Consider the following 12996-nt stretch of genomic DNA (forward strand, 5'->3'; position numbering starts at 1 on the left):
TAAGGTCATCTGGTGTGGTATGAGCCCTTGTTTCCTGTAGAAAGAGAGGTTACCCTTAAAATTTAACCACAAAAGCCCTAAAAGATGTCACAAAAATGCATATCTGCCTCTTCTGAGGTAGTTTAGTGCTTCTGGCTGTATCGGAGATAGTTGAAATTGGCATAACAACTTTACCTTCAATATTCAAATAAGAAAAAAAGAACTGGGGGATAGAGTGGCAAATAAACAATTTTCCACCTCAAGCAAGAACATATTTGGTACAGAGACAAGACCAAAATAAATCAAGGGGGAAAAAAAGTCTGTTAACTGGAAACATAAAAAATAATATCTCAGTGTGATCTTCCACCAAAAATAAAAAAGTATATAATATCAATAATAATTCAAAAGCTACGCTCTAAAGTGAGTAGAGGCATTTAGGAGTTGTAACATTAAACATATAATGCACATTACTGTACCCATAAAAGCAAGTATTACGCAGAGAAACTTGACACGTTTTTCTGTTGTTCTAACAAATCCTCAAAAAGAGATTTTGATGGCAAGAAATTCTGAAGGTTTTTTTGATTTTGTTTTTGTTTAGCCTAAAGGTTTTTAAAGTATCTTCTTATTGACAAACAAAAGAATGCAGACAGCTTTACTGTGCAGGGCGCTTCTCGGCCCTGTCGGTGGGGCCTGTACGGGCTTTACCGGCCCCCATGGTCTTGGCTCCCACTCACTTGGCTTTATAACATGGGCCCTGGGCAAAACAGACTGAAGGTGCAAAATGCAGCCAAAAAAGACCAGGAGACTGGGTGAGGTGAGGACATGTCACACGGTCTGCTCGGGCTCTTCCTCTGCAAGGCTCTACCTCTCCTCAGTCAGCAGAAACCGAGAAGTCTCTGAGATCGGCCCTGCACGCTGGCCTCAGGAGACATGCCCTGTGGGGGTACAAGCCTGGCTCCTGACCCAGCAGCTCCATCCTCCCAGGAGGTAGGCAGCTCCAGGAGCTGTCGCTGACTCAAGCAGCTGTCACTGGACGTTTCTCAGGGGTATTTTCCAGCCCTTTCTTTGTTCTGCTTTACTATTACGCGGTCCGGTTGGGTAGCAGACATTTACAGTGTAGCGTCCCTTTCTGTTCCCTAGATGCCCCTTGGCAGGAGCTCAGACACACGCCAGTTCCCAGAGGCTCGGCTTCCTGGGTGATAGTGGCTGGGTGAGCCACCTGACCTGGGTCCAGTCCCCCAGAGGGGTCCTCAGGTGCACCCCACTGCCCACTGGGTAGCTCTGCTGGCCTAAGGAGGGGCTCAGGGCCACAGCAAGGAAGCTTCCCTCTCAGAGAAGAAATAAGAGAGAGACCCGGAAAAGATAAGAAGGAACAGGGCTCAAACTCACTCCCCTGGCCATGGGGCCTGAGGGAGGAAAACCCGGAGGACTGGAGAATTACCCTTGGGGAGCTAACAAATACAGATAAAGTGGAAACAGCTTTCTGGGTATTTGCATTTCTAGCTATCTATCTCCAGACACATTTGAAAGGAATATTTCAAGACTGGGCCTTTCATTCAGGCCCATTCAGTGCCAAGTTTTGCCAGGTTTCTCTCCCAGAAGAGTGAGCAGGAATCACCGTGAAGAGAGGGGCAGGCAGCAGGAACACCACAGCCGACAGTGTGCACTTCCTCCTCCAGGATGATCCCATGTGACCCCATGGGGACAGGGCAGGGCCGAGTATTCCCACTGGAGAGAAGAAGCACACAGCATGGGAGGTTTAAACATGGCCCACGGCACAGAGGGGCCCGTGTGCCCTGCGGGCCTGACCCCTGCTTCCATTGCCGCTCTAGCTCATTGCAGGGAAAGGAGCGGCTCTCCGTGGCCAAACATGCCTGGAAAAAGAGGGTTAACTTAGTACTTCTTAAACCATCCTGAGAAACAAGATGGGAAGGGGAGGACCTACCAAAAAGTGAGCTCCAAACGTGTCAAGTGCATGAATGGGCACAGTCAGAACTGGAGCGGTCCTCTAGAGAAACCTCTGAACCCTCTGACCAGTCTGAGTCCTAACTGCAGTAAAAATCCACAAGGATGCTTATATTTAACATTTTAACACAAATTAACAACATTTTGTTAAATACATCTTAGGAGGGGGCAAGGTGGTGGTTGGAAAAAGGGACGAAATCTGGGGTCCCGGTGGGTCCCGAGGCCACGGCAGCGGAGGAAGGAGCACTTCCGGCTCCCAGCAGCCCTCCGGCGCCCTGTGCCCTGGGAGCTGCGTGGGCTTCAAGCTAACGGCCATGCTGACCATTGGGAATGAGGTGCTTGGTGGCCCCGAGGCCGTTCTTCAGACAGTTTCTCTCTTTGCTTTTGGTGACTTCTTCCTTTTCCTCCTCCTCCTCCTCTTCCTCCTCTTCCTCTTCCTCTTCCTCTTCATCCTCAGCATCACTCCTCACATCCTTGATCTCCTAGACAAAGGATCAATGCTCTGTGAGTGACAACCTTCCAGAAACACTCTTGAGCTAATAAGCAAACAAATGGCCCGGGTTAGAGGTATACCTCCCTTCAGAGATAACCCAGTATTTAAATGCCCAAACACTCACCAAGATAGAACATATCATGGATCATAAAACAAACCTTAACAAGCTTAAAGAATTGAAATCATGCAATGTATGTTTCAGGTCATAATGAAATTAAACTAGAAATCAACATGGATGTTGAATTTTGTCATACGATTTTTCTGTATAGGTTGATATAATGCATCTATTTTCCCCTTGTTTAGATTATTAATATGATGAATTACATTCATTGATCTCTAAATTTTGAACCAGCTTTGCATTACTGAGACAAACATCTCTTTATCATGGTATGTTATTACTCTGACTGGTGTGAGGTGGTATTTCATTGTAGTTTTGACTTGCATTTCTCTCGTAATTAATGATACTGAGCATCTTTTCGTGTGCCTGTTGGCCATCTGGATGTCTTCTTTGGAGAAATGTCTGTTTAGCTTTTCTGCCCACTTTTTGATTGGGTTGGTTTTTGTTTGTTTGTTTGTTTTTTGCTATTAAGCTGTACTGTTTGTATAGTTTGGAAATCAGCCCCTTGCCAGTTGTATCATTTGCAAATATTTTCTCCCATTCTGTAGGTTATCTTTTTTAGTTTTGTTTATGCTTTCCTTTAGTGTCCAAAAGCTTTTAAGTTTAATTAGGTCCCACTTATTTATTTTTGCTTTTATTTCCATTACTCTAGGAGGTGGAGCCAAAAACATACTGCTGTGATTCATGTCAAGAAATGTTCTTTCTATGTTTTCCTCTAGGAGTTTTTTTGCATCAAGTCTTACATTTACGTTTTTAATCCATTTTGAGTTTATTTTTGTGCATGATGTCAGAGAAGGTTCTAATTTCATTCTTGTACATGCAGTTGTCCAGTTTTCCCAGCACCACTTACTGAGGAGACTTTTTCTCCATTGTATATGCCTGCCTCCATTGTCGCAGATTAACTGACCATAAGTGTGTGGGTTTATTTCCAGACTTTCTATCCTGTTCCATTGATCTATGGGTCTGTTTTTGTGCCTGTTATCATACTGTTTTGATTACTGTAGTTTTATAGTGTAGTCTGAAGTCAAGGAGTGTGATCCCCCAGTTCTGTTCTTCTTTCTCAAGACTGTTTTGGCTATTTGGGGTCTTTTGTGTTTCTATATGTATTTTAACATTTTTTGATCCAGTTCTGTGAAAAATGTCACTGGTAATTTGATAAGGATTGCATTGGACCTGTATATTGCCTTGGGTAGTATGGGCATTTTAACAATATTGATTCTTCAATCCAGGAACATGATATATCTTTCCATGTGTTTGTGTCATCTTCAATTTCATCAGTGTCTTAAAGTTTTCAGAGTACAGGTCCTTTGCCTCCTTGGGTAGGTAGATTCCTAGGTATTTTATTCCTTTTGATGTGATGGTAAATGGATTTTCCCTCAATTTCTTTTTCTGCTCTTTTGTTGTTAGTGTGTAGAATTGCAACTGATTTCTGCAGACTAATTTTGTATCCTGCAACTTCACCAAATCCATTGATTTGGTGAAGCTCTAGTAGTTTTCTGGTGGCATCTTTAGGATTTACTATATGCATAGTATCATGTCATCCACAAACAGTGACAGTTTTACTTCTTCTTTCCCAATTTGGATTCCTTTTATTTCCTTTTCTTCTGTGATTGCTCTGGCTAGGACTTCCAAAATTATGTTGAATAAAAGTGGCAAGAGTGGGCATCCTTGTCTTGTTCCTGATCTTAGAGGAAATGCTTTCAACTTTTCACCATTAAGTATAATGTGAGCTGTGGACTTGTCATATATGGCCTTTATTATGTTGACATATGTTCCCTCTGTGCCCACTTTCTGGAGAGTTTTTATCATAAATGGATGTTGAATTTTATCAAAAGCTATTTCTGCATCTGTTGAGACGATCATATGGTTTTTATTCTTCAATTTGTTACTGTGGTATGTATCACATTGATTGATTTTGGGATACTGAAAAATCCTTGCATGCCTGAAACCCTGGGATAAATCCCATTTGATCATGGTGTATGATCCTTTCAATGTATTGTTGGAATCAATTTGGTAGTATTTTGTTGGGGATTTTTGCATCTATATTCATAAGATCTATTGGCCTGTAACTTTATTGTCTGTGATATCTTTGTCTGGTTTTGGTATCAGGCTAGTGGTGGCCTCATAGGATGAATTTGGAAGTATTCCTTCCTCTGGAATTTTTCAGGATAGTTTCAGAAGGATAGGCATTAACTTTTCTCTAAATGTTTGGCAGAATTCCCCTGTGAAGCCATCTGCTCCTGGACTTTTGTTTGTTGGGAGTTTTAAAATTACTGATTCAATTTCAGTGCTGGTAATTGGTCTGTTCATATTTACTATTTCTTTCTGGTTCAGTCTTGGTAAATTGTACCTTTCTAAGAAATTGTCCATTTCTTCTAAGTTGTCCATTTTGTTGGTGTATAGTTGCACATAGTAGCCTCATATGACATGAAAAAACATTTTTAAAACTTCTCAGCAAAGAAGGAATAGAAGCTAGTATCATATTTAAGAGTGAATGACTGAATGCTTTACCCCTAAGGTTAGGAACAAGGGAAGGCTGTCCACTTTCACTGTTACTATTCACATCATATTGGAGAGACTAGTCAACGTAATACGGCAAGAAAAGAAGAAATAAAAGTCATATGGATTGAAAAGAAAAAAAATAAAAATGTCCCTATTTGCAGATGACATAATTATCTATGCAGAAAATCCCAAAGAACCAACCAAAAAACTCCTAGAATTAATGTGAGTTTAGCACTAAGGCTGCAGGATAAAAGGTTAATATATAAAATCTCTCTCTCTCTCTCACACACACACACACGTGCACGCACACACACACACACACACACACACGCACACACAAAAACCCCTTGATTTCTAAACACTGCTATAGTAGGCTGAAAACTGTCCTCAAAAATATTAGGTCCTAATCCCTGGAACTTGTGCATGTTACATGGTAAAGTTTTTGCAGATTCGATGAAGATGAGGGATTATCATGGATTATCCAGGTGGCCCTAAGTGCAATCCCGAGCGTCTGTATAAGAGTGGTGGAGGTAAATTCGACACACAGTAGAGGCAATATGAAGACAGCGGTAGAGACTGGGGCAATGTAGCTACAAGCCAAGGAATGCTGGTAGCCACCAACAGCTGGAAGAGGCAAAGAACAGATTCTCCCCTGTGTGTGGTGGGAACACAGACCTGCCACACTTTGATTTTTGCTCAAAACTGATTATAGACTTCTGGCCTCCAGAACTGTAAAAGAGTAAGTTTCTATTGTTTCAAGCCACCAAGTTTGCAGTAGTTTGTCACAGCAGCCCTAGGAAAATAACACGACTAGAAATGTCCAACTAAACCTGAAATTTAAAAATCAGTAACAATTACAATAGTTTCAAAAAACAAAAGTGCATAGGATCTGCATGTAAAACCTACAGAACTCTGATGAAAGAAATCAAGGATCTACATAACCAAAGAGATATATACTATATTCAAGGGCTGGACGTTTCAATATAATAAAAATATTAATGATCCCTAAATTGTTCTATAAATTACATACAATACCAGTTAAAATCTTAGCAAAATTCTTTAGAGATAGAGACAAGCTGAAATTTATATGAAGAGGGAAAGGAGCTAGAATGGCTGAAGCAATTCTGAAAAAGAAGAATAAGCCTACGGCCAGACCACCCTGAACGTGCCCGGTCTCGTCTGAAAAAGAATAAAATTGAAAAGCTCAAACTACTCAATATTAATACTTGTTATAAAGTCACAGTAATTAAGACTGAGTGGCGTTAGCAAAGGGGTAAGAACATAGATCGATGGAACAGAAGAGAAAATCTAGAAGTAGACCCATACCAATATGGCCAGTTGAGTTTTGACAAAAGTGCAAAAGCAATTCAGTGGAGAAAGGACAGTCTTTTTAACAAATGGTGCTGGAAAAAAATTAGAAATCCATAGGCAAAAAAGTAAATTTATACAAAAGTTAACACAAAATGGATCATAGATCTAAATGTAAAGTATAAAACTTTCAGAAGAAAACCCATGGCTTTGGGCTGAGTGACGACTTCTTAGCCATGGCACAAAAAAGCATACTCCATAAAAAAAATTGGTAAGCTGGACCGCATCAAAATGAAAAACTTTTGCTCTGTGAAAGACACTATTTAGAGAATAGAAAGATAAATTGCAAACTGAGAGATAATATTTGCAAATCCCCTATCCGATTTGTGTGGATAATAAGGAATTCTCAAAACTCAATAATAAGAAAAAAACCAAACTAATTTTAAAATGGGCTAAAGATAAAAAAATAGACACTTCTAGAAGGATACAGGATGTCAAATGAGCATATGAAAAGATGTTCAACATCATTAGCCATTAGCAAAATACAACTTAAAATCATGATCAGATACAGGTACAAACCCACTAGAATAGTTAAAATTAAAAATACTGAGAATAGCAAGTGCTGACAAGGAGGCAGAGTGACCGGCAGAAGCTCTCATACCGTGCTGATGGAAATGTGTAATGGTATAGACACCTTGGAAAACAGTTTGGCAGTTACTTATAAAGTTAAACATACACAGACTGTATGTCTCAGAAATCCTGCCCCGAGTATTTACTCTAGAAAAATGAACATCTATATTCACACAGAACAAATGCTTACAAAAGCTCTATTCATAATTGCCCAAAATTGGAAACAACCCCAATGTCCTTCACCCAGTAAAAAAATAAACATAGTACATCCTTACAATGAAATACTACTTCCTAATAAATAGCAACAAACTGTTGACATTTGTAAGAAGTTGGATGACTCTCAAAGGCATTATGCTGAATGAAAATAGTGAGTTTCAAAAGGTTACCTACTGTGTGACATATTAATGTCATTTTCATGACAATCTTGAAAAGACTAGACTCTAGGGATGGCAAACAGCTAAGAGGCTGTCAGGAGCTGGGGTGGAGGAAGGAGTTTGGGGGGTGACAGAACTGTTCTGTGTCCTGATTACGGTGATGGCTACACAAACCTATACTTGTGGACCTAGAGATTACCATACTAAGTGAAGTAAGTCTGACAAGTATCATATGCTATCACTTAAATGTGGAATCTAAACAAATGATACAATGAACTTATTCACAAAATAGAAACAGACTCTCAGAAGTAGAAAACAAATTTATAGTTACCAAAGGTGAAGTGGTGGGGAGAGGGACAAATCAGGAGTTCGCAATTAACAGGTGCACACTACTATATAAAAAAAATCTGCACAGGTGTTAAAATTCAGAGGCCTGTATACCAACAGAAAAAAAATAAATTTGACTAGTGATAAGTTCAAAAATAAAACTTAAAGAAGTATTTTTAAAACCACTATGGTTTTCCCAATAAACACCTGTTACGTGAAGTATTACTCGTGTGTCCCTCTGGCTGTCAGGACAGCTTTTTTGTTGGGAATAGACCATTTCCTATTTTCTCTATGCAAGGACTCCTTCAAGTCCCTTAATTAAGAGCTACACACTTCTCCTCTTCTTCAAGGTGATCTCAAAGGAATTTTGTGAGGAAAACTCCCAGAAGAATAACACTGTCCCTGAGGAAGGTACATGATGCCAGATGCTACAGATCAGACTTCATTGCAAAATTAAAGATGGTATGAATTATTGAAACAACACCAAGAACACAAGCTGTGTGCAAGGCACTGTTGGACGTCACCTCTCACCCGCTAAGCCAGTTCACAAACATCTCTATTAGACCCAGCTAGAAAAGAAGGAAGAATACAGACAGTGAAGGCTGCTTTCCTCACACATCATTTTTCAAGCTGACATCCATAACCACAAGCTTAACTTTTCCCTTTTGCGACCTGCAGACTAAAACTGACCACCTCAGCAGAGTCGTGGGGTGTATGAAGCCAAATTCCTCCTTGTGTACAATCTTCATGCCAATGTAGCTTAAAAGCAGAAAACAACGTACACACATTCTGCTGTCCTCATCGTGGTAATGCAACTTCATGGGCTCTTTTCTGTACATTCTGCTCTTTTCCACAGCAACACAGAAAGGGTCTCAAAATAAACAAGGCTCACTGTAAACACAAGGAATAAACTTGGCATCTCACTGGCTGAGATGAAACAAAGAAAGGCAATCTTTCCGTGATTTTCTGGGAGCCAGGATCAGAGCGCTCCTCCTGCAGACAAAGCCTTTCAGGGAAGGGTCATGCTTGGCTGATGTTTGCTTTCAGGACCATGACCCTTGGGTCTCCTTTTGTTTCCTCAAAAGATTTTTGTAGGGAACAAGGGGAAATTTGATTAGAACAAAGAAACTAATTTCTCTCCAGAAAGGCACACTAGCATCTTTCCACTCATTTCTCCAAGGACCCGAAGAGCTGTGTTAGCTGACAAATAAACTCGTCCTAAAGGATGCTCCTCATTGTCCCAAGCCTCCTCCAGCACTGGACTGTCACCTCTAAGAAGAGATCCTGGACCGTATGGAGGCTTTTGGAAATGCATGGCATCCTCATGGTCACAGACGTTGGGGGGCACGACTTTTAGTGACCATTGGCCAGGGATGCCATTCATCCTATAATGCATATGACACCCAGGTGTCCTGCCAGACCTGCCTTTTTAATTATCCAAGCCTACAACCTAATTCCATTTTACCTTCAAGCACAGGAATTCTTGCATGGTTTTAATATATTCTCAATTTTCCAGGAATGCAACCATGTACCTGAATCAAAGGAAGACTATACTTCATTTTGTTCAGAACATCACAGTATCAGAAAACCACGCCACTAATGGCAACCCTCCTGGTGGCATGCGAGTCTGCAGCACGACACGTCTGTGTCCGTCTGCATTCGCAGCTGCCCCAATCGGAATGAGTCTACATGCCAGCAAGCACAGCACTGGTCGACTTCAGCACGTTGTCTAGTGTAGTCACGCACATGTTACACGAAATGCGTGTTTTATCAGAAATGACTTTCATCTTACTTCTTTTTTACTATAGTCGTGGCATTATATTGCTTTCCGAAATTATGGTTATAGGTAAGTGATACTACCCAGGAAGTTAATTTCAGGCTAGTGAAGGAGACGTGGGTCCAGCAGGACAGAGAACCACCGCCCGAGGTGATGAGTCAGGCTCAGAAAGGATGTCCTGGTAGTAAGAGTTTGTCGGATGGGGTAGAGCTGGTTGCATATGATACAAACTTGAATATGTGAACTGGACATTGAATGGTATTCAAATATTTAAAAACCTCACATTATATTCAATTCCATCTTGTATGTGCTATCTATAACATAACAGTAACAACAATGACACCCTTAAAGGGTTTTTTTCACTGCCCTAAAAGTCCTCTGTGCTCTTCTGTTCATCCCTCCCAACCCCTGATGATCACTGACGTTTTCTTGTTGTTGTTGCCATAGTTTTGTCTTTTCCAGAATGTTATATAGTTGGAATCATACAGTATTTAGCCTTTTAAGATCAGCTCCTTTCACTTAGTAATATACATGTAAGGTTCCTCTCTGTCTTTTCACGGCTTCGTAGCTCATTTCTTTTTGTTTAAGAATATTTCATTGTCTGGATGCACGTACCCCAGTTTATGTATCTACTCACCTGCTGGAGGACATCTCGGTTGCTTCCAAGTTTTGGCAGTTATAAACGAAGCTGCTACAAACATCCATGCTATAAATGTCCATGTGCCAGGCACTGAACTAAGTAGTTAGTATGAACGACATCATTTCCAACCCCAGGACGTATTTGCCATTCTGTGTACTTAGAAGAGAATGAGGCTCAAAGGGGTTAAGTAACTTTTACAAGGCCACACAGCTATGAGAGACAGACAGGATGAAAACCCTGATCTAAGCTTAGACACCTTGAACCACAGTGCTCTACAAACCCCTGCCAGAGCTGTCTGTGCAAGTACTGGGAGAGAAAGGGCACCTAGGGGTGAGGCAAACACTGACGTGTTTTATTCTATTCCATGTTGTTTAAGAGAAGAGCTACGAAACTAATTTAGCAACCTATGAATGATTTGCAACCCACAGTTTTGAAAAAACACTGGCTAAGCTGTGCTAGAAAAAATACGGCTATCTAATCAGCTGAAATCAGAAAAATTTAAGATGTAAACCACAACCCGTATTCAGCAAAGTACCTTTTCACAATGGCAAACCTTTCCCAGTAATTACAACACTTAACAGAAATAAAAAACAAGTCAAGCTTGCTCTAGGGGAGCAAGGAATCTAAATAGCTGCCAAAGGGCAGGCCACAGTGTTTTCTGGAACTCTACCTGCCGGCTTTGATGGGCTGCCGAGACTTGGCCGGCACAGGCGGCAGAGAGCCTCCCTCCCGGAGTCAGCCAGCTTCTCTCCTTGCTCTGCCCTTCCCTTTGGTCTCCGCACAGCAGCACCCTCCCCTCCCCTCCCCACTTCTTAGTCGTCCCTGGGCCTGTAGAACTGGTCTAGTGCGAATTGCTGGCCCTGAACCCTTCCACAAATCTTTAAGGGCCTAAGAAAATGCATGCAAAAAGAAGGATCCAAAATCTCCTTTGAAGAGTGGAGTGTGGATCTGGGCTTCAGGAGCCAGAGGGCTGCAGCTCCAGGCCACAGTCCTCATGGTCCTCAGGGTCCTCACACAGGCCATGGCTCACTACAGTGCACGTGCTCCCCACTGTCCACTCACCCCGCTTCCCCCGCGGAAGGGTCAGCAGCACCGTTACAGACGGTGTATTACTGTTCTCATAACTTTAGATAACTTTCTTTCTGGAATTAGCAAAGATACCTAGTTTTCAACTGAACGTTCTCCAGAAATGACCTGGGTCCTCTGGAATACGTTATTAACAGTATTATTCATTCTGCAACTGGAAATGCATGAATATAAATTTTTGCAAGGTGTTTTAAAAGTACCTCCCTTCTCCCCCCAGCAACTCCCCTTGGTTACACAAAATGATGGTGAAAAGAATGAGGAACAAGTCACTTGTGGAAGAGACACTTTGTTACTGGTCTTAAAAAAGGCTTTAGAGCTCCCTCATCACCAAATAGCCCCAGCCTGGCACTCCAGCAGGGCACTACCATTCACGCAGCTCCTATGGGCAAACGCCACCAGGCCACCTCGGTCCTGCTCTTTGTGGGAGACCTTGTTTCCCAGCTTATCGCACGCAGAGGGGCCGTCTGATGCAGACCCCTGTGCTCTTGTCTTCAGCGATCTCCAGGCAGCATCTAATCTCTCCGGTCACATTCAGACTCTGAGCTGAACTGGCCTGTTGACAAGTCCCCGCCCAGGGCCTCAGAGCCCAGAAGCACGGCAGTCAGCCGGGCTGTGCCTCCCAGCTGGCCCTTGGAGATGCAGCCGCACAGGGCTGGGTCTCAAAAGACTCCTCCTGACCCACGGTGCCCTGCAGCACTGCCCTGCAAGGCTTGTGATGGCCCCTCCAGACAGCTCCAGCCAGACAGTGTCCATCCCATGGCTCAGAGGAGCTGGGCTGCCATTGTTGGCAAGACTTCTGATTAAGGAAAATTCAAAAATATCTTGCCTGCCCTTCTCTCGGGATAGACAATTGCTTTGCTCTTAGACAACTCCATTCAACAGCCCACTTTCAAAAGGAAATACTTAACTGGTCACAGCTGCACAGCCATAGTATGTGGGGCTGTTCCACACCAGTGTTTCCCAACTGACGTGCCAGGAAAGGGTTCAAAGACATGCTGAGATACTGATCTTCTCAGGCCTTGGGGCAACCAGCACAGCCCCAGTCTGCTCCTGCTTTGGGGAGCCCCGCCTGTTTATCCCAGTGTGCAGTACAAATACCGATTTCTCTGGTGCCTGAGGTGATGAAGCTTAGGAAACAGTGTCCTAGACTGTCTACAGAGCTGAAGGCAGTGTTTCAATAAGTAGCAACCTTGGAAGACTTCCTCATAAATGCCCGGCTTGAACCAGAGATGAGAAGCTGTGCAGCCCCTGGGAGAGAAAGGTGTGCGCACAGGGCAGGAGGTGAGAATCGACTGCTTTCAGCATATGGACGGTTCTGCAGGCTTAGACCCGACATTTACAGAGATGAAGGAGCAGCGAGAGAGGAAGAGTCACTAGGTGAAGTAGTGTGAATGGAGAACGACTGTCCGGCTCGGTCCACCTGCCGCCCCCGGAGTGCCTGTCCCAGCCCACACTTCACATGGCCATGAAGCCACTGGCAGGAGCATGCCATCAAAGCCATCGTTTTCTCTCAGTGACAATGGGACAATTAGCTACAATCTCATTCTCTCAATCCAGCAGAACTTTCCAAATGCAGTTGTCTTATTTCTAAAGGAAATGGCTGACAACCATTTCTGATGATCACCTGAGTAATACAGATTGCCAATATTTCCATCTGAAGAAATGCTAACGGGTTCATTATGGCAAGCTTGGATCCTCAAGAAATAGTGTGCTGGGTTGTTCTTGCATAAACCTAACCTCTCTTTGTGTAGGATGACACTGTCAGGTGGGAAAGCAAGGAATAATTTAGGAACATCA

The 12996-nt window shown here is 42.6% G+C and overlaps 1 protein-coding gene across 1 annotated transcript in view; it reads right to left on the reverse strand.

The window, feature by feature from the left end:
- Positions 1–2053: 2053 nt before the first annotated feature.
- The window catches only part of CERS3 (ceramide synthase 3), an 89062-nt gene continuing 78119 nt past the window's right edge, over positions 2054–12996 (reverse strand). The window contains exon 11 of the mRNA XM_006182673.3: positions 2054–2426. Within this exon, the coding sequence (XP_006182735.1) occupies positions 2250–2426 (177 nt within the window). The 3' untranslated portion in view covers positions 2054–2249. The remainder of the gene's footprint in view (positions 2427–12996) is intronic.

This window comes from Camelus ferus, chromosome 27, assembly GCF_009834535.1.
Source record: "Camelus ferus isolate YT-003-E chromosome 27, BCGSAC_Cfer_1.0, whole genome shotgun sequence".
In the NCBI taxonomy this organism is placed as follows: domain Eukaryota; kingdom Metazoa; phylum Chordata; class Mammalia; order Artiodactyla; family Camelidae; genus Camelus; species Camelus ferus.